We start from the raw sequence: 22,372 nt of genomic DNA, 5'->3' as shown, positions 1-22,372 counted from the left end.
TGATAAAGAAAAATATAGTGTATCTATACAAAGGACTATTAGTCATAAAAAGAAATAAACATGAATATATACTAGAACATGGATGGGCCTTGAAAATGCTATGCTAAACTAAAAGGCAGACATAAAGGGTTGTATACTATATTCCATTCACATGAAATGTTTAGAATAGACAAACCCACAGAGACAGAAAAAAGCACTAGTGATTACCAGAAGCTGGGGAGGAGGGATTTGGGAGAGAATGACTACTGATGAGTTTGTAGTTTCACTGGGGAAAGGAAAATGTTCTGGCAGTGAGAGCTGTACAATCTACCAACATGCCCAAAATAACTGAACTGTATTTTTTTTTCCCCAGGTACCAGGGATTGAACTCAGGGGCACTCGACCACTAAGCCACATCCCCAGCCCTATTTTGTATTTTATTTAGAGACAGGGTCTCACTGAGTTGCCTAGCACCTCACTTTTGCTGAGGCTGGCTTTGAATTCACGATCCTCCTGCCTATCCCTAAGCTGCTGGGATTACAGGTGTGCAACACCGTGCCCGGCTGAACTGTACATTTTAAAAAGTGAATTACATGGAGGTAGAGACGGATCAGCCCACTGAGACCTGTCTTCCTCACTTCCCACTGGCAATGTACCTTGGGAATTTGTCAACAGCATTCTTCCCAGATCCACAACAACCAACACAGGATTCTTGAACTTGAAATCATCAGGAAATATCACCTGAGGAGCAGAAATATCTAGTCGCACTGTCCACCGTTTACTTTCCTCCTGTGAAAATGAAATAAACCTCAGTTACATCAGTGCTAACTGTGACTGTGCCCTGAAGGCTGCTCAGGGCAGTCCCAGCACTCCCAAAGCTCCGTGAGGGCTACGGGGCAGCATGGTGCTCGACGGGACTAGAGTACAAAGTTTAAGACGAAGCCATGCAAACGCTGCGGCCTGGAGACACCACCACGAGCCAGGGTCTGAGGTGGAGGGAAAAAAACCTGCAAATTACTGATTACTGTACTTGGATTGATGATCCACAGTTCAAGAAAGATTTTGTTTCTGATTTACAGAGCTTAACACTTCAAACTATTATAGAAATTTGAAATTCAAATAAATGTGGAAATCCAAAATTCTTTTACTTATTCACAGATATTGGTGATCGTGAACTTCATGCAAAATAACTTGAGGAAAAACATAAATTTTAAGGTTCAAAACACAAACACCACACTGATTCATGAATTTTAAACTGTTCTTTGTGACTAAAAGTAGCCTCAATTATGTGCAGGTGTTAAAAACTGATACAAATGTTATCAGAATTGTCTTTTGTCTATGATAACAAGAGGATACTAATTGTTATAATTTGTGTTGAAACACACAAGGCACATGCAGGAAACAGGACTCATTCTGCTTCCAATGCACCAGGACATCCTTAGTAAGCATGGTCCCCTTTCCCCTTACCCCTTTCCACCCACAGCCTGCTCTCCACCGCTCAAGAGAAGCCACCCCTTTCCCAGGGCCCTGCCTCCCGCTGCCACACCACATTGAGGAACAAACTGCCTCCTGGACTGTTGAGCTGTCTCCTGGCTCTACCTGTCCACAGGGTTTTCTCCTCAGCTGGTCACGCAGTGACCACAGATGGTGACAAAGTGACCATCATAGCCTGAGATAGAAGGCAGGCATTAATCCAGGTTTTTGTTCTAAGGGAAGCAAAAAGGGCAGTGCTTATGTATTCAGGGAAAGTCACAGGACAAGGACGGTCCCAAAAGTGCTCCCAGACCCATACAGAGGAAAGTCCGTCTAGTCACAGTAGCTCCTCTTGTTTAATTAAACCTTGGTGGTAAAAGACATGAGGTTTTTATTTCATGTCAGCTGAGAAGGATTTTGTATTTTCAGTTCATTTAATCAGGACAGTAGATGGAAGCAAGTCTACCTACAGTCGACAGTGAACCTGTCAAAAGAGACTGCCCAGGGCAGGTGGCTCAGTGGCAGAGCACTCGCCTCACATGTGCAAGCCCTGGGTTCAATTCCAGCACCGAAAAAAAAAAAAGAGAGAGAGAAAGAAAAACCTGTCCCTTCCCACGTCCCCGTTATGTGAGGCTGCTTACTATGAAATCCCCCACCAGCAAGCGATCGAGGGTCTGTCGGATCTCCGCCTTAGTCTGCATCTTCAGCTTGTTGTACTGCCTTCGGGCAGCTTCAGCGACTCTTAGCTCAAGCTCTGACTGATAACCAAAACCTACAAAATTGGAAACACACAGAACAGTCAGAATTTCCAAATGGTGGGGAGGCTATAATGCTGCAACACCTGTTCCCACCAACAACTGGCACCAAAGCTAAAATGCAGTCAGTAACCAAAACAGTTCCCTGCTCTGACTTGACCTGAGTGACACAGGAATGAGGCAAAGGAGGGCCATGGAGCACCCTGGGGAGGGAGGAACGTGAGGGAGGATACCTATGCTTCAGAATCTCTTGAAGCATTTTCTGAAAAACTCGTAGCTATTATTTCAAAATCCTTACAAAGCAAGACATTACATAGGAAGAAAAAAAGTGTAATTTAGAAAGAAACACCTTTTTTACTCTGTCAGTGAGAACAAAGTCACTACATTTATGGCTACCGTTTACATGAAAATCTCAAAAATTGGACAAAAAAACTATATCATTGTTATAAAGGAGAGAGGGAATATGTTTTTAAAAACATTACAGTGGGCTCTCTAACACCAGCACTGCCTCTAGCTCACTGAGCTCCAGCCGAAGGAGAAAGGTAATTAAGAAGGTCTTTCTACCAGGCTCATACAAAGCAGACTGCCTTCACATCGACCGGTGGTAAAGTACCCAGGAAACAACTGGCTACAAGAGCCACTTGCAAGGGTGCGCCCTCTACTGGAGGGCTGAAGAAACCTCATCCTACAGGCCCGGTACCAGGGCACTCTGAAATTAGACTTTCTGATTCACAAACTTCTCTTTTAGCATCGGGTGAGAGAAATTGTGCAGCTATCGGTGAGAGAAATTGTGCAGATAGGCAAGTGAGGCCTATCTGTTTGGCCTTTTTGAAGACACCAACCTGTGCTACCAGGCCAAATGTGTAACAATTATGCCAAAGACATCTAGTTAGCATGCTGGATACATGGAGAACATGCTTAAGAAGTCACTACGAAGGGAAACATTTCATTCTCAATAATTTTTTTTTTTCTCTTCTTCCTGTTATTGGTAGATCTGAATGTTAGATATTTTTTTTCACGGGATCAAAAGGTACCTAAGTATATGATTGCGAGTGGAAAAAAGGGAACAGAAATCAGATATTAGCTGTTTTTCCATTTTCATTTGTGTATGAATTTTTAATATAAATGCGAGAATGTAAAGCATTAATTCAAGTCAAAATGTTTCAGTGAACAAGTTTCAGGAGTTCAACTTTATAACAATTATAAATAAAACTGTTAAATTTTTCTGGACAATGCCTGCATCTGAATTTTTTAAACAAGTAAAGTCTTATTCACAGTGACTAAATGGTGTTTGTAGCATTTTTATCAGACAGTAGATTCCATCCACTCACTGTACTTTTCTAACTGAGTTGTTCTACATGCAAGTACATGTTTTTAATGTGTTGTCTGCCTTCTGTGAAGTTCCTATAAGTGCTATTAAAATGCACTAAACTATTAAAAAAAAAAACAAAACCACTACTGTGTTTTATCATCTACCTCACTGTTAGTAAGAGGGGCTTTTTCCATACCACTGTCTCAGATCATGCTGGGGAACAAAGGGAGGATTAATAAATCAGTGATGATATTTAGAGCTTTGCAGCTTAAAATACTGCACCAAACAAGTGAAGGAGACTATATGTAGATCCTGTTATCTGGAAGGATATTCTTGAACACTCTTCCTCAGTTCATTGGTCTAAAATATTCTGGGTAGCCAAGGAAACAGTCAGCATAATGAAATGAGAAGAATGAAAACCTTCATGCCGAAGGAAGGCAAACAGAAAATAGGTATGGATGTTGATTTCTCTTGGAAGAGAGACTGCCCAAGGACACGCACCAGGTCTGACTTCTAAGGTCACCCCACCCACTCACCCCAAAGGCCCTCTCCACCAGCACAGCCCATGTGAATGTCTGACCTTGCCCACAGCAGCACCACCGCTGACAAGGAGGATGTTTTTTAAAAAGTAACATAAGATCAAACAAACAAAAAAGTTAACCTGAGGTATGAACCTTTCCCTTGTAGAAAAAGTCTGCTACTTTTTTAATAGCCTGGGGGTTATATATGATGTTCAAAGGCCTGGTGCTGACATTCAGCCGCCTCTCAAAATGACTGTGCACTGGATTTCTCTCATACAGCATCTCAAAAACTGGGTCGTCTGGGTCTGCAGCTACAGGAAAGAACAGAAGAAAGAAAATGGAACATAGCAAAACGTCACCATATTCTAAATAGGCCTGTGAGGAATTTTCGGGAAAGGAAGGGAGATGTTTTCTAAATTATTTTCCAATCTGTCCACAATTATGCACATTTTAAAAACAGAGAGCCTGGTCTAGCGGGGTAAATCAGTGGTACAGCAGCACTTGCCTAGCATATGAAAGGCCCTGAGTTCCATTCCCTACCACTGCAAAAAGAAAAAAAATCCTATAAAAACAGAGAGCCTAATGAGGACTGACTCTTTAATTTTCTGCAGGAATCATGGAGACTAGGTTGTTGTTTTGGCCTCTGTCATGGAAACCAAGCCCTGTGGCTCACAAGGTTGGCCTAGTGACACCCAGGTTAACAGTCCCATTGCGAGGGCGGAGGAGGCAGAGCACATGCCTACCGTGTGTAAAGACCTGGGTTCAACACCCCGCACTGCAAAAACAGAGTCCCACCGGAGAGTGCCAGGGGGCTTCCAGGCCAAATACTGACCTGCACGGCAAAGCTCTCTCCCCAAATGAAGCACTCCCTCTTTCACTTCTGGTCTGTAATAATAACACTTTTAAGTCTTATTTTAGGACTATATGACAGTTTACCAGGGTATTGATCACTTCTGTCTGAAGATGTGGTCTGGAGACCAAAAGACTGCGAGACTCTGCCAACTTCTTTTTGCTGTAAAACACACATACAAAAATGCTTCTGTGTCAGGGCGAAGGGGGACGATTCACTGTAGACACACGTACATCTGACCCATTAGCATCACTGCCCCAGGCACATCTGAATCAAAACTCACTCCACACAGGACTACTGAGTACTTGCAGACATTTAGGTTTTTTTCAAATCTAGTAAGACTAAGTCTGTCAGTTTTCAATGACAGTATGCTACTGGCAGTCAGCACATTAAGTAAGTGGTTACTAAATGACATGAAACATGCATAAACTCTTCCAAACAAAGAACATTCTCCCACTCTTCTTACAACTACCCCCACACCTCCCAAAAAAAATTATGGACAGGGTATGGTGGCTAAATATGCAGCTTCTCAGGTCATATTTTTGTCAACTTAATAAAATCAAGTATCTCACAGTTAATAAAGTAGATCACATATAAAAAATTACACATGCAAGGAAAACTTTAGGTGGTTCTCTTTTAGGAATCCTAGAAAGATGAGACTGCTATCAATGAATACATGAAAATGCCTGCCAGATACGGAGGAATCCGAACAGTAACCCTGAAATGCAGAAAATAGTGGTGTTCATGGTATTTTCTTCCAAAACAGCAAACTATTCCACGGTAGCTACAATGTACGAAGGAAAGAAGATGCACTCTCACCAACATTTTCTCTCTAAAACTGGAGAAATTTACCTGGCCCATTGTATTGGTCTGAAGAATCAGGTTAATATCACTCTCATTTGCCTAAAACAGACCAAAATTCACCAGCCCCCTGGAGGATGAGCCAGACCACTGTGGTACCTACTGGATTAGGGAAGACCAGAAGAGGAAACATGGTTCCTTCCGTAGCCAGGTCTCGGAGAAACAGTCCACCCAACCGGACTAAAAGTAAGGAAGAATTTCTTCGAGGAAGAGATTCTGCTAGAAGTTTTACATCTACAAAAGATAAATATGAGCTGATAACATGCTGTGATAGCCTACCATGTTTCTAAAAATATTATCACAAGTACTATTAGATACCATGAGCTATTTTTCCATTAAATTAGAACCAAGAGGGACAAAAAAGCTCTACCTATGTACCTACCTATAAATACACAAAAACTGTTAGAAGTTTCCCAGCAGAACAAATTTTAAACTGAGTCTTTATAATTAAGTTCAAGCAATCTGGCAGTTCACACTAAGTGTACGACAGCTCAGCTCAAGGCTATGAAGCCAAACTGTGGCCTATTTATTTTTTTCACCCTTCTCAAACATCTCAGATAAACTGCTCTTCCATGAACTGAAAAAATAACTTGAGATGTCCAAATTGACATCTGGGTATTTATTTATACATCTCAAAATCACAAAAAACAGTCAACTAAAATTGGTCCTTATTAGTCACATATTCTGCATACATACAGTCATCTACTCATGAAAATATATTTCTAACTCCAAAATCAATACTCATGGCACTTTCTTGGCCATTCAGACACAGAGCAGCAGAAAATCTGAGTCACCAATATGTGCGTTCCCTGCTGAGTTCACATAAGCGTGCACTGCCTCCTTGTCCTGGTTCTCACAGGTGAACAAGTGCCTTTACCTGCTCTAATTAGAGCCCCATTTGCCACTTTTGTTGCATATGCTTCATTTTTTTTTCAGGATTTTGTCATTTAAAATGGCCAGGTGGGGCTAGGGATGTGGCTCAGGGGGTAGAGTGCTTGCCCAGCAGGCACAAGGTCCTGGGTTCCATCCCCAGCACCACAAAAAAATAAATAAAATAAAATGGCCAGCGTAGTGCTGAAGTGCCGTCTAGTACGTTCCTATACGCAAGAAGGCTGGCACGCGCTTTACAGAGAAAATACACCTGGGCAGGCGTAGAAGTGCTGCAGGCCATGAACTCAACATTACTGAATCAACACAGACATTAAATAAGCGGTTTTTAAACACAAACTCAAATTTTAAAAAAACAAGGGTATGTACCGATCGGCTGACAAATGCCATGATCAAAGGCTCGCAGGAACTTAACCTGCATGTCCCTAGAGGCGATGGCTGTGTGTGGCAACATTCTAGCTCACAACTACCTCGAATGAAGAGAATCAAGCAGACACCGGCACCCAGAGAGAGGGACGGCAGCGGCGGGTCCCGGCAGTACCTGAGAACTCGAGCTGCATGAACGCACTTTCATTCGTCTGAGGAGCTCCCTGCTCCTGGTGTAGCAGGGTCACCGTGCCTCGCTGCAACTGCAAATTCAGTTTAGCAAAGACATGATCTCGCTTCGTGTATGTGTTCATGCACGAGGCATCTGCAGTGGGGTCAAAAAACTCCTCGGTGCCTAGACGGCAGGAGAGAACAGGTCAGAAAAAGCACAGGAGGAAAAAACGTGCAACCGGGCACACTCACCACGGTCATGAAGACTCTATCTTTTCCCTTTTTTTAAAGAACAGGTGACTGTTTAGTGTGCTAATGTAAAACAACCCTGTTTTATCAAATTATCATCACACCAGGGAGCATATGACTCACAACATAAGGCCACACGGTGAAAGGTCTGTGTCTGGGTTTTGCAGGACAGTGGCCACTTAACTACACGTGGCTAATGAGGTTAATGCAATTAAGAAACTGGATTTTTATACAAATGGCCAACAAACATGAAAAAATGCTCACCATCATTAGCAATTAGGAAATGCAAATCAAAACATCTCACACCACACAGAATGGCAGTCTCAGGAATACAAAGAATAATAAAGGCTGGAGAGGATGTGGAGAAGTAGGAACAATTTTACACTGTTGGTGGGACTGTAAATTAGTACAGCCACTATGGAAATTAGTATGAAGGTGCCTCAAAATCCTAGGCATGGGTACAGGGGTTGTGGCTCAGTGGCAGAGGACGTGTGAGGCACTGGGTTCAATTGTTAGCAGTGCATATAAATAAAATAAAGGTCCATCGACAACTAAAAAAATATTTTATTAAAAAAGACTAGGCATGGAATCACCAAATGACCTGGCTATTCCACACCTCAGTATTTATCCTGAAGAATTAGTAATACCACAGTGACACGTGCAAAGCCACGTTTACAGCAGCACAACTCACAATAGCCAAACTATGGAACCAGCTTAAGTATCCATCACTGGATGAATGGATAAAGAAAATGTGGTATATATACAATACACAATGGAGTTTTATATAGCCATAAAAAATGAAATTATGTAATTTTCAGGAAAATGGATAGAACTAGAGACCATCATGTTAAGCTCAATAAGTCAAACTCAGAAGGTCAAGGGTTGTATGTTTCCCTCATAAGCTGGAAGCTAGAGAGAGAGAGAGAAAAGTAAGGTGGGGCTGGATCTCATAAAAATCAGAAAGAGATCAGTAAAGCAAAGGGACCAAAGGGTGGGAAGCAGGGAGGGTCAGGAAAAGGGCTGGGGAGTGGTACTGACCAAATGATAGTGTTACATTGTGTGCATGTACAATACGTAACAACAAATTCCACCATTATACATAACTATAATGTACTGATAAGAAAAAAGTATGGAGAAAAATGTTTTTTAAAAAACCTGGATTTTCAGTCAGACATGGTAACACATGCCGGTGATCCCAGTGGCTCAGGAGGCTGAGGCAGGAGTGCCACAAATTCAAGGCCAACCTTAGCAACTCAGCAAGACCCTCTCTCAAAATAAAAGTAAAAAGGGCTGAGGATGTGGTTCAGTGGTTAAGCAACCCTGGGTTCAATCCCCAGTCCCGAAAAAGAAAAAAAATGAAAGCAAGAAAGAATTTCTAGTAGTGCAGCGTGTTGTCACAAGCCTGTGATCCCAGAAACCTGGAGAGCTGAGGCAGGATGGGCCCATTCAAGGCTAGACTGGGCAACCCAGTGAGACACTGCCTCAGAGTAAAATGTAAGAGGACTGGGGATGTGGTTCAGAGGTAGTGTCTGACTTCAATCCCCAGGACTGCAAGAAAAATAAATAAACGAGCAAAAATAAAAATGATACTAATTTTTTAAAAGGCTGAGGATATGTTCAGTGGTATATAGTGCCCTCAGATCAATCCCCAGTACAGCAAAAAAGAAAAAGAAAGATTAGATTTTCACTTATATTTAATTTTAACTTAAATGGTCATTCGTGGCTATGGCTCCCATACTGGACAGCAAGGTCTAATGAGCACCTCTGGACCACTAGTCAAGCTTTGGAGTTTTAAAATTTGTGAACATGCTCAAATTTAGTTCACTGACAAAAGCTGCTGCTCAGATCTATTCAAAACCTTGCCAATATTCTTACTTAGCATGGAGTAGTAGCAAATGGAGTCTCTCTCAAAATATGGATTCTCTCTGCCTCTATGAACATGAAACATGAAACTAAGCATCTCCCTTCAGTACAGCCCAGGGACAAGACCAGGCCAGCCCCCCGCATACCTAGGATCTCCTCGGGGGTCCACTGCTCATGCTGCTCTGCCGCCAATCCTTCCACTGTCCTCCCCTCAGGGGTCTGCTGCCCATACCAGCCACCCCAACCAGGAAACCAGGACTGAAGGTACTGCAGCATCCCACTGCCTCCGCTGGCCTCTGGGTCTCCAGGAGAGCTTCCTGGGGAATCAAACTGAGGCTCTCGTAGACTCTGTGGAAATCACAAAGCAGCTAATTTGAGTCCCTGGGACAGACACGAGCTGTGATATGCCACCATTCTCCATTTGTCCCAGACGGAGCATGTGCACGTCAAAACTGAAGCACTCAGAGTGTACTGGCTCTGAACAAACCTCCTCACAGAGCACTTCTTACCTCTGCTAGTTCTTCTTGCTTATAAAATCGATCATGAACCAGTTCGCGCAGAATCTTCAGTTCCTCGAAGCTCTGTTCCTCCTCTATCCGACACATTTCCTCCTGTTTGGGTGAAAGCAGAATCAAAAACCAGACACTGTAGCTCCCAAGAAACTGGACACCCTCACAAACTACTACCAGGGCCTCAAAGGAATCCACTGGCAGTGCCACGTGCACTGAGGGCCAGGAAACGAGATAAGCCGCTGGTTCAGTGTGACCACTTTTACGGGTCAACAGATTCTCCTTGGTCTCAAACATTCCACTGACAAGTTTCACAGCTTCAGGGGTTAATGGCAGTAGCTAGGACACAAACCACAGTCCTTGGTTTCCAGAGGGGCCCTGCGGTGCATGCACCACCACAGTACCCTGACGCAGTCACGAGGCGCTACATGGAGGAACGCACGGGTGCCAGCTCCTGCATGTGTCCTGTGGTGCATCAGAAAGGGCATCAGCAAAGAGACAGGGCAGCCAGCTGCATGCCAGGTTAAAAAGAAAACAGGATGAGCTAGCCTAAACTGCTTCTCACGTCCCACCGATCAGACGAGTTTCAACCTGCCCACCTCAGTGGTGGTGGTGATTTTTCTCTCCCTCCATGTTTTTGCCTGTGCCTTTGAGAAAACATCAAAAACGAAATGTCTGGTTTATCCCATCTTTTCATGAGGTTCTATGTTAATAGCCATGTCTGACACTGATGAAGAAAATTTTAACCAAGTAAGGAGCCGTGACCTCAGGCTGCTGGCAGGAAGGGCGAGAATCCCCAGGGACTCAGCACCACCGTGGGACACCACACAGTGGGTACTGAAGGGACAGTGATATTCCTTTTTGCTTGGAAGACTTCTCTAAAGAAATGGTTAGTTATGAGACATTACCTGAGTTAAAATACTGGAAATGGTCTAAATTGGTACTGCAAAAATTCATGCTCAGGGCTGGGCTGTGGCTCAGTGGCAGAGCGCTTGCCTGGCATGCCTGAGGCACTGGGTTCGATCCTCAGCACCACATAAAAATAAATAAATGAAATAAAGTGAAAGAAAAACAAAAAACCCTCATGCTCACAAGAGCAAAACAATCCAAGGAACGAAGCAAGTCCACTGCCTTCTCAAAAGAGGGGTGGGTCGTCTGCCAGGGTTCCAGCAGGGCAGGTTCTGGGCCCCCAGCCCAGATGATTCAGATGTGAATCTGTCCTCACGTGGGATTGACCCCTTCTGCCGCGTCTCCACCACCAAACACCTGAGGTGATCAAGTCACTGGGATTACGGAAAATGTAGGCCAAGTCCACAGGTCAGTTTCAGACGACAGAGGAAAAGAATCAGGCCTCGGATCGGCTTTGAAGAGACGCAGGTCACCACATGAAAAGCTGCCGAGTCCTCACAGAGAGCAGGAGGAGGATGGGCGTGGGCACAAGGGCCTGGCAGGACCGTGGCCGTCTCTTCCACCTCCTACCCCTGGCCCTCCTCAGGCAGCAGCGGCTGGGGGCACGTCTGGTCAGGGCAAGGCTGGAGGCCTTCCAAGAACCTGTCACTCTATTAAAGCCCACTTTGCTCTGTAAAATGACGGACCTTGACAACAGACTTTATTTCTCCGCAGATCCTATTTTCTTAGGCCTTCAAGAAAATATGATTATCCTCTGAATGAAAACAAGAAACACAACAGCAGTCCACTCACCTTGTCTTCAGCAGACAGTAAGCCTCCTTTTAACTTGCTGAAATATTTGTCAGTGTAAAACACAGCATCGTGGGCGCGGTGCAGCATGAAGTCCCAGGTACAGCGCTTCCTCTGCTCTCTGATCTCATATAAGTTAGCATTCAGAGCAAAATACCACCACTCTCGGCAGCTGCAAGAGGCCGTGACAACGTCTCACTTCTCACTACAAGCACTACAATGCCCAGGGTCCACACAATGCCCACACGCCACGCCATTGCTCTCCTGACACGTTTCTTCTCTTCTCAGCCAGCAGTTTATGTCTCAGGCTTATTTTAATATTAAGCTAAACCCAATATGATGGAAAAGTAAATCTGCTGCCAATGAACATCAACGAATAGATGGATAACAACCCAGTGCTCGACAGGTTGCAGTTCCCACAGCGTCAGTCCCTCCACGAAGAGAAAGACAAGCGCTAACCGCATAGCAAACACATCTCAAGGTAACCGACAAGGGGTGACTACTGAAGAATTTAAAACTGAATTTCTAGGAAAATACATGGAAATACAGTTTTAAATACCTTTGCAACAAGAGGGTTTACTTTTGTTATAGAAGCTGTAAAGTACAGAAAATGTACAAAAATGACCAAACAGCCTGGGAGAAAAAAGACATAGAAAAGTAGGTTCAAAAAATATTGCAGAGTATTTACCGCCCACCAGATCCTACCACAGCAACATCAGCTACTTGCTGAATAAGATTAAGAGGATCTTCTGACTTTCACTACACTCAATCTAAGAGTAAACGTTAACTGAATAAATACATAATGAAAATATCAACAATGATAACAGGATTGGCATTTCAAGGGCTAGAACACCCCGCTGTACTTTACCTCCAAACACCTGTAAAGGCCTGTGAGGCACAGTTCTAGTCTACGTATAAAAACAACGTGCTATAAAAATACGTTTTACACACCACACGGGTCAGCCCTTACCTCTTGGATACGGCCACTTTCGGTTTCCACTTTCGGAACTTCACCTGCCTCTCTTTCCGCTCCAGCTCCTTGAGAAATCCCATGATTTGCCGGTACTGCAGCTTTTGATTAAAGATTAAGAGACACTAAGTTAGAACAACTTAGTTCTTTTACTCAGTTAAGACCTACATCTAACAAGAACACTCCTATTAGTCAAGCCACTGAATTGAAATCCAGTAAAATGGAAGACCAGAACATCAACATCAAGGGACTTGTCCCTCTGAACACTGACAATGACGTATTTATGTTCACACTATATCCTGTCGTCTTTGCTCAGCACTTCAAATCAAATCAAATCAAAAACCAACCTGAGATGAACCCAACTGCTATTATAGTTTGGATATGAAGTGTCCCCCCAAAGTTCCTGTGTCAATGCAGAAGTACTCAGAGGTGAAATTATGAGATTATGAGAGCTGTAACCTACTGGGTGTAACCTACTGTACCGACTGGGTGCTAACTGTGGGCAGGAGAGGTTTGGCTAGAGTAGGTGGTCACTGGGGGCTGCCCCCTCACTGTGACCCACTCCCTCATCTGTTTCCCAACAGCCTTGAGCGAAGCAGGGCTCCTCTACCATGCCATTCCGCCATGACATTCTGCCTCGCCTTGGGCCCACAGCAACAGTCAGCTGACCAAGGACTGAACCTCTGAAATGGTGAGCCTAAAATAAACTCCTCCCAGTCGCTCTTGTCAGGTATTCTGGTCACAGCAACAAAAGGCTAACATGACTGTATAACAGAGAGTGGAATCTGCACCCAACACAACTCAGCTCTGAAGGGAAAAGGTGTCGCAGGCACCCTCTTTCCTGCTGAGGACACCGTCAAGTACCGAGGACCATTAACACTGTTTCCTTCAGCCCCACTGACCAGTCTGACAGTGAGTCTAAGCCTCCGGGAAGGAGTGTACCTGAGACAGCTTCAGGGGAATGGTTTCTAGCTGAATATCACATTCAATTCGAGGACTGTGCCGGGACCTCAGAGGCTCCTTGGAACAGTTTCTCTTCAAGAGAGCAGACGCACACACAGGCTCCAGGACGTAGTGGTGACTGCGACTCTCCATGCTCCTGGCCATGGCCTCCTGTGTGTGACAAGAACGTCTGCTCTGTTCAGACTGACCTTCCTTCTGGTCGTCACTTGTATAATATTGGGGCAGTATGACAAGACCTCAGCTACAGGCTGTGCCACAGCAATGAATGTTATCTAATCTACAGTATAGTACATGAGAATCCAAACATAGCATAAAATTGCTGTGTAATATTTTTAAAATGTTACTTCTATGTCTTCATAGGTAATATATTCACATGGTTTAAAATTCAAACAGCAAAAAAAAAGATGAAATGTTTCTTTTCTACTCTCATCTCCAGCCACCCACTTACCCTCAGAGGTAACCAATGGTGCCTACCAGCTTCTTCTATCTCCAACTGAAGGCATTCTGTACACATTCCAGTAAATCGACAATGCTGGTATTTTTGTTTTTGTTTGGTACTAGGGCTTGAATTCAGGGATGCTTTGCCACCAAACCACATTCTCAGTCCTTTTTATTTTTTATTTCAAGACAGGGTCTTGCTAATTGCTTAGGGCCTTGCTAAGTTGCTGAGGCTGGCCTCAAACTTGCCATCCTCCTGTCTCAGCCTCCAGAGCCACTGGGATTACTTACAGGTGTGCACCACCACACCCGGTTACAATGTTGTTTTCTTATACAAATGCTTAGCTGTTTTGCCTTAATTTTTTAAACTTTTAACAGCATATATTAGAGACTAACATAATTACCACAAAGATCTTTATTTTTAGTAGTTGTACAATGTTCTACCACAAGAATTCAATACTTATATAATTGCGTTAGCAAACCTAAAACCATTACATACAATAGCCTACAAGTCAAGATAACCCGGGTGGGAGAAAAATGAGTCATATTCCTCCATTTCACTGAAAAGACCTATAATTTCTTTACAGAAAGATTAAGTCCTTTTACTCTTCACTAACAGTAATACTTCACATCCCATGATTCTAAGTATATCTTAAAGGAATGTCACTAAAGGTGGCACGTCACCACAAAACCCAATCAGAGCTCCCCTCTGGGAACCAGAACGGTGCTCTGTGGACTTAAGATCTGGATGCCCCGTACCCGGTGACTAAGACAGACAACGATGCTCGTTACATGCGCACAGTGGAGCACTGCACGGCAGAAAGCAGCAAGGAACTCGCAACGCAAACGCATCTTGAAAAGGTGACTTTAAGTGGGAAGTGAAAGGCACCCACGCGTCACTCTGATAGAAGTTGAAACACTGTGTGTTGTTCAGAGTTAAGACATGAAGCCCCTTGGCAAAGACACTTCCGAGTGGATGCCCACAGAGCAGGAGGGTCGGCATGGGAATCAGACACAGGAGGCAACAACCTCCAAGCCAGGACCCTGTGCCACCTTCCTTCAGGGCCAGCTTGCAATCAAGCCCTCTGCCAGGAACATACCTGCAACTCCACCTGAGGCAAATCCCCCAATAAAGTGCAATCGACATCCCAGTAGACGCTGAACTCAGCCACGTCTAATTGCTTTTTCCGCATTAGTTTCTGCACCTGATTAAGAAAAACAGGGAAGAAAACAGGATGACTGTCTTTATTCATGAATGTGTCCTTCACTCAACAAACCCTGTGTGAAACATGCGCCAGGCACTCTGCAAGGCACTGGGGACACACTGCATTAAAACATGGTTTTGCTCTGAAAGAGTTAAAAATCTAGCTGTTTGGGGATGCAAACATGCAAACAATTTTAATTACACAGAAGCAGAGAAAGAATATATAAGATGCTATGAATAAACAAAAAAAAGTCACTGCACAGATGAATGTCAAAACGTGTAAGTTTGTCCAGGCACAGTGATGCACGCCTGTAATCTCAGCAACTCGGGAGGCCGAGGCAGGAGGATTGCAAGTTTGAGGTCAGTCTCAGCAACTTAGTGGGGCCCTAAGCAACTCTGGGAGACTGTCTCAAAGTAAAGAACTTAAAAAGTTGGTGATGTGGCTCCATGTTTGAGGATCCCTCAGTTTAATCCCCAGTACAAAAAAAAATTAAGTTTTTCACAAATGGTTGCACAGGAGGAAAGACTGGGTCAACACAAAACCTTAATACCTTCAGAGGACAGTAAACATACCTATATAACTGGAACCCTGGATGGGACAGGGGCAGTACTGGTCTCTGTGTAGGAATACACATTTGTAGTGGGGAGTCAAGTGTGAAGAGAAGTCCCTTGGAATGTTTAAGGATACTGGGTTGGTCAGTGTCCTACCCCCAAGAAAAGTCAGGCCACTGAAGCTGTGAATAAGACCTTATTTGAAAATAGGAACTTTGTAGATACAATAAAGTTACAATGAGATCATGTTACATAGGTCCCAATTTAATGCGCGGTGTCCTTATAAGAAGAAAAAAAGGGCTGGGGATGTAGCTCAGTTGGTAGAGTGCTTGCCTCACAAGCATAAGGCCCTGGGTTCAATCCCCAGCACCACAAAAAAAAAAAAGAAGAAGAAGAAAAAGAGAGAGGGGAGAAGGCCAGGCAAGAGAGGCAGGGATCTGGGTGAGACACTGACAGGCCAAGGAGTGCCAGGAATCTCCAGGAACCACCAGATGCAAGGACAGAGGCATGGGATGGTCTCCCTTGGGGCCTACAGAAGGAACCGACCCTGCAAACCCTTGATTACAGATTTCTGGTCTCCAGAACTAGGAATAAACGTCTGTAGTCCTAAGTCGTCTGTCTGTGGCGGTGTACTACAGCAGCCCTCGGAAACAAACCCACTAGGAGAGGAAACCAAGCCACACCGTAAGAGCCACGGAGCCACTGAAGGTTTGACATAGGCAAGTTCCTACCAGCACAGAGCACAGCTTCCCCCAGTATAGCAGAAAAAAACAAGTCATGGAGAGTCAAGACAGTGAGCAAGTTCACAGGAGCAAAGTGAATTCTAGAACACCTGGTTTCTCTTGAGCTCCCCACTCCCAGTCCCCAGCAGCCACAGCTGTCCGCCCTGTGCAGCACAGGTCTCCTCTTTCTCTGCGCCGGCCACAGAGCGGGGGAGGCTGGGAAGCACTGATGTGAGAGCAGGGGAAGGAGCCCCGAGGTCACAGAACAGGGTATTTCTTCAGCCCAGGCGAGGCTGACAGGATCCAGGACCATGGTCACATGACGAGGGCAAGAAAGGGCCACATCTGAGACTGTTGCAGGGAAAATCAGTAGGGCGCCATGACCAAGAGGATGTGGAAATCGAAGAGTAAGAGTGGAAGCATGAGCACAGGCCTCTGGAGACCAGTGCAGGGGTAAAAGCATGCTGTGCGCAGAGGGAGACCTTTCTACAGGCCAGACAGACCCTGCAGCCATGTGGTCTCCACTGTAGCGGCTACTTGGTGGCTGCACAACAAAGCAGCCCTGATGATACCAATGAGTGTGGCAGGAATCCAATAAGCCTTTATTTCTAAAATAGGCAGGTGGGGGTGGGGGCGGCCTGGCCACACACCCTCCTTTGCCAGCCTCTGCTCAAGGCCTGGTCCCTCTGTATCTCCCTACGCCATTCCTCTGCTCTGTCCGCAGCCACTGATATGAAGGGAACTGTGGTGGTGAAAACTGAAAAATAAATGAGTTAAATCATGTAAAGCACTAAGAACAGTACCTAACACATTAAAAGGCTCAAAAGCTATTAGTTGTTTGTTTTGTTAAATAAAAATGACAGAAGGCCACTGTTTGGCCTAGGCTCCTGCACTAAGCCCCACAGACCAGACTATCAAAATGAAGTCACCCAGGCAAAAGTTACACCCAGTTGAAACTAAGCTGTTTATCTGACCTTCAGTAAAAGAAGGACAACCGAGAGACAACCGCTAAATTTCCCAGGCAGGACAGTTTCAATGAGGTTTCCTCTGGCCCGTCCTTACAGCCTCTCATCCTGACAAGAAGTCACCTAAAATGATCTGATGCTAACAAATTGGTTACTCTTCCCATGATTCTGTCCCTGCCTTATAAGCGAAGCAGCCTTGAAATGACCAGTCGACCCGCTGTTCATGTTTGGTTTCCTCAGCCCCTCTCTGTCTACCACCAACCCCACTGCTCCACCTATCAGAACACTACTCTTCTCTCTGGAATGAGGTGTTGCCCAATTCTAGAATAGAAAATAGAACCAATTAAGATCTTTATTTGTTGCGATTTTGTTCTTTGACAAATCTAACATTCAATAGCATGTTAAGAAATCAAGGGAAAAAGTTGGTTTCGTGGGGGGAAATGGGCAGACAGAACATAATGGGATTGTTCTACCTATGACTAGCTGTGGTATCAAATGAAATACATTTGGACTTTGTCCCCAGTTCCTGGCACGGCACTGAGTTCCTAAAACGTTTGGAAGTCTCAAAGTGATAGGAGTATCTTCTGTTATTCATAATGAATCACTTTTTATAACACTTAGGTTTATGCTAATGGGTGACTTAGGGTGTTACTCCTAACTAGCCTCAGGATGGGCCAGTCACCAGAAGGCCAGGTGATTCACAGGATGGGAATTTCAACCTAATCCCCACTAACCTCTGGGTAATGGGATGGAGATTAAACTCTGTAAAAACATTTTACACATGAGGCCTGACAGTGACACTGTGATCCCAGCTACTTAGGAGACCAAGGCAGGAGAACAGCAAGTTCAAGAACAGCCTGGGCAATGTGGTGAAACCCTGTCTCAAAATAAAAAGGGCTGGGAATTAAGCTCAAGGGTAGAGTGCTTGCCAGGCATGCATGAGGCCTTGGGTTCCCCTGGCCCAAAAAAAAAAAAAAAAAAAAAAAATTGAACATAAGATGTGATGAGCTTCTAGAACACTGAACTTCACCTAGAGGGGAAACATACACCCCTCCTCACTTGGCTGCTCATCTGTATCCTTTATAACAAACTGGTACTGCTTCCCTGAGTCTGAACCACAGGGCAAACTATCAAACCTGATGACAGGTCACAGAAACTATGGCTTTATGGCTGTCAGTCAGAAGCACAGTCACAACGTGGGACTTGCAAAGTGGCATCTGATGTGGGGTCCAGCTAGTGGCCTGAGCCTTCACCTGTGGGGCCCGCACAAACTCTGGCTGGTGCCAGAACTGACTTCAATTATAGGATGTGGGCTGGGGAGATAGTTCAACTGGTAGAGTGCTTGCCTCCCAAGCACAAAGCCCTGAGTTCGATCCCCAGTACCGCAAAAAAAAAAAAAAAAAAAAATTATAGGACGTCATTTGCCCTCTGCTGGGGAGCTACATGATGGGGCAGGGCAGACTCCTAAATACCTGGTGTCAAAGTGCAGCAAACAGTCAAGTTACACAATCAGCCTAGGTGTCTACAGATAGGTGAATGAATAAAGACAATGCAGAACAATGGAGTTTTGTTAAGGTGTAAAGAAAAATGAAATATGTCATTTGCAGGAAAACGTATAGAACTGGAAAGTATCATGTTAAGCAAAATAAGTCAGACTCAGAAAGACATTTATCATGTTTTCTGTTCCATGTGGAAGCTGGGGGAAAGGAAAATGGACGTCATGAAAGCAGAGGGGAGATTAACAGAGTAGAGAGGAGGAAGGGAGGGCCAGGAGGTACTAGGGAGTGAAACCAATGGAACCATGTGACATGCATGAACGCGTGTGCCAAATGAAACCCACCGTCCTGCTTAATATGAACCAATAAAAAACATGCAGTGTGAAAACAGAGAGTGCTGATCAGACAAGCCTAAAGCACCACAGAGGCATCCCACAGTTGGTCTAAAAACCACGAATATGAAGGTCAGAAAGATGTGGAGAATGGAGTTCAGGAGGTGCTTTCCACATCCTCTGGGTAAAAATCTGTAGGTAGCAGCTGAAACTATGACACGCAACCATGAGAAGAAACAAGGAAGCCATTCCTTCTGCCCCTCAGTGTCTTGTGTATAAAATGAAAGTGACGTAACCAAGGAGAACTCGACCGTTTCCCTATCTCAGCAAACTAGGTTTGCCGGCTACAGGTAAGAGGCAGGCATGCCCACGGAGGAACGCGGCGGGCGGGACAACGGCAGAGGCCCGGATCCCCGAGAGCACCGCCTTCCTCCAGTCTGCAGTCCGTTCATACTCACAGGCTCATTCACAGCGTTTTGCACGGATACATTCTTAATGCAGATGCCAAATGCAAAAGGGTGGGACGGACTGGTGACACCATCTTCAAAGCGTAAATGGACATCTTGAATTTTTAACTGCAACAGGAAGAATAAGAAAAAAACATTGAGGTAACTGCTGTGGATGGAATTCTACAGGTAGAGGACGATGGCCCTTGAGTCACTCGGGTAAATCACAGCAGGCATTTTACACAAACAACATACACATCCTGTATTCTGTAAATTCCTAAAAGTTATAATCATCAACTGCACCTAAAAGACATTTCTTTGTAATTAGTGTCATCTCAACAAGAAAGCTACAATACTGCCAGGCATGGTGGCACATGCCTATAATCCCAGCAGCTCCACAGGCTGAGGCAGGAAGAACATAAGTTCAAAGCCAGCCTCAGCAACTTAGTGAGGCCCTCAGCAACTCAGCAAGACCCTGTCTCTAAATAAAATATAAAAAAGGGTTGGGGATGTGGCCCCTGGGAGATTCAATCACTGGTACCAAAAAAAAAAAAAAAAAAAAACCTATATTACTTTCATTAAATCACTTCAGATGATACCTTAAAAAAAGCATTAAGCTGGTTTGGGAGGCTGAGGAACAAGGATCACGAATTCAAGGCCAGCCTCAGTGACTTAGCTAGGTCCTAAACAACTCAATGAGACACTATCTCTAAATAAAATACAAAAAGGGCTGGGGGTGTGGCTCAGTAGTAACGTTAAGCACCCCTGGGTTCAATCCCCAGTACCATCATTGTTATTCCTCCCACTCATGTTTTTTGCTATTGTTGTTGTTTTGGTACTGGGGACTGAACCCAGGGACACCCAAACACTGAGCTCTTCTTATTTTTTATTTTGTGACAGAGTATCACTAAGTTGCGTAGGGCCTCATTATGTCACTGAGGCTGACTTTGAACTTGCAATCCTCCTGCCTCGGTCACACACCACAGTGCCTGGTTGTGCTAACTTAATCTTGTCTGTATGTCCCAGTATCTGAACCCAGAAACACCAGCAAGGCACCAAAACTTTGTATATATGTGTATATGTACATATTTTTCCTTGTCCTATAAGTGGCCTTCAGGAAAGTCACTCTGCTTCAGTGAATTAAAAAGTAATACAAAAAATAAAAAGACAATCTGCAAAATGGGAGAAACTATTTGCAAGTCATATATGTGATAAGGGACTAGCATTCAGAATATATAAAGAACTCTTACAACTGATTAATAAAAACCACAAACTAATTTTTTAAATAGGCAAAAGATTTCAATAGATATTTCTCTCAAAAAAAAAGACACAGGGCTGGGAGCAAAGCTCTGTTGAGCACTTGCCTAGTATAGATAAGGACCTGGGTTCCATTACCAGTACCAAAAAGAAAATTTAAAAAAATTTAAAAAATAAAGATATCTATGGCCAATTGACATATGGAAAGGTAATCAACATCACTACCCATTAAGGAAATGCAAACCAAAAGTACAAGAAAACAGCACTTCGTGCCCAGCAGTGATAGGGAATGAGTGGAGGGATCACGAGGTTAAGGGGATAATTCTATCAACGGGACCCGCTGTGCTGACCTCATATGCTTTCTCAGGCCTGACATAAGCCAACTCAGCAAACTTCCAAAACACCCATAAGATCACAAGTTAGCCTGAAGGGGGTGCTTTTGGGACCCTCACACAGACCAGACCCCAGAATTCAGGGAGGTAAGGAAAAGTCCGCCACCCATAAAACCTGTAAGAACTGGTTCCAATTAGAACCAGTCAGCATGGGCCAAAGTGACCTAAGTTGTCCTTCACAGTCTGATGTCATTCTGCAATCAGTCAATAGCCAAGAGGTGGACCTGGACAAGACGCTCTGGAAACTTTCCCAGGACCTCCGATAAAACTGGAAGGCAGGAGAGGTACACCACGCCCTCCCCTCCAAGAGGACTCACTCTCTCCCTTGAGGGCCTCCCCTCCCCGCTTTCCTGTGCCTTCTAATAAACCCATGCCTGTTACTCTGAGCAAACTGTCTGCAATCTTTCTGGCCTGGTGGCAAGAATGGGGATGGGCAGGACCTCCGCGCTGCCTCACTCTTGCAGAAGGCCCAGCCTGGAACGTCTGGGTTCCCTGCCTGTTTGTCACCAGGTTCCCATGCTTTCTGACTGCTTCATCTGCTCAGTTCTGTCCGGAACCCCAATCTCCATCTCAGATTCTTGGTGAATGGAGAGAGCTCGAGGTAATGGATGGGTTCTGCTAGAGCACACTCCAGTACAAATCGGCAGGTCTCTTGCTTGGAACTGACATGCAGCCCCGAGGAGTGAGAACTGAGGCTTTCACCCTCAGCTTTTTGGAGAACGGAGCTTGCCCGCTGGCAATTGAGAGGTTCTTGGCAAGGGCAACACCGCTGCAGAATCCCAAGGCCAGTGAGCACAAGATTCTGACCCCCCCATGTCTCTTCCTCTCATTTTTCTCTCCAAAAAACATCATGGGACCTCGCCCAAGGTTCAAAGCAGTGGGCACCCTAATTCATGCTAAGGTAAACTGCTAGACCCCGGCAGTAAACAAGTACCCTCCATCTCTGAGTCAGGGTGCCCTAATTCAATGCCCTGGCCTCTGTACTAAAAAGGTAACTGTCCTTACTCCTTAGCTGCCTGCCTGGTATCTACCCCTCTGAGGCCTGCATTTGGAATGTAAGCTGAATAAGCAATTGCCCAAGACCACTGCTCAGACCACTGAGGCCAGAAAAAAAGCGTTAGTTTTAAATCCAAGCTGCTA

At 44.6% G+C, this 22,372-nt stretch overlaps 1 protein-coding gene across 5 annotated transcripts in view; it reads right to left on the bottom strand.

The window, feature by feature from the left end:
* The window catches only part of VPS13D (vacuolar protein sorting 13 homolog D), a 247,996-nt gene that overhangs the window by 210,281 nt on the left and 15,343 nt on the right, over positions 1–22,372 (bottom strand). For 4 of the 5 annotated variants that reach the window (XM_079142502.1, XM_079142503.1, XM_079142504.1 and 1 more), the window contains exons 6-18: positions 19,596–19,712; positions 14,967–15,071; positions 13,408–13,578; positions 12,466–12,566; positions 11,499–11,667; positions 9,798–9,899; positions 9,435–9,636; positions 7,181–7,360; positions 5,855–5,985; positions 4,977–5,052; positions 4,181–4,351; positions 2,094–2,224; positions 636–768 (exon numbers count right to left, since the gene is read on the bottom strand). In XM_079142502.1, the coding sequence (XP_078998628.1) occupies positions 636–768; positions 2,094–2,224; positions 4,181–4,351; positions 4,977–5,052; positions 5,855–5,985; positions 7,181–7,360; positions 9,435–9,636; positions 9,798–9,899; positions 11,499–11,667; positions 12,466–12,566; positions 13,408–13,578; positions 14,967–15,071; positions 19,596–19,712 (1,789 nt within the window). Of the gene's footprint in view, positions 1–635; positions 769–2,093; positions 2,225–4,180; positions 4,352–4,976; positions 5,053–5,854; positions 5,986–7,180; positions 7,361–9,434; positions 9,637–9,797; positions 9,900–11,498; positions 11,668–12,465; positions 12,567–13,407; positions 13,579–14,966; positions 15,072–19,595; positions 19,713–22,372 lie in introns of those variants that run through there. The other variant, XM_079142506.1, reaches the window with a different exon arrangement.

The sequence above is a fragment of the Sciurus vulgaris genome (genome assembly GCF_902686455.1).
Source record: "Sciurus vulgaris genome assembly, chromosome: 1".
Lineage (NCBI taxonomy): Eukaryota > Metazoa > Chordata > Mammalia > Rodentia > Sciuridae > Sciurus > Sciurus vulgaris.
This window is presented reverse-complemented; position numbering and strand designations above follow the sequence as displayed.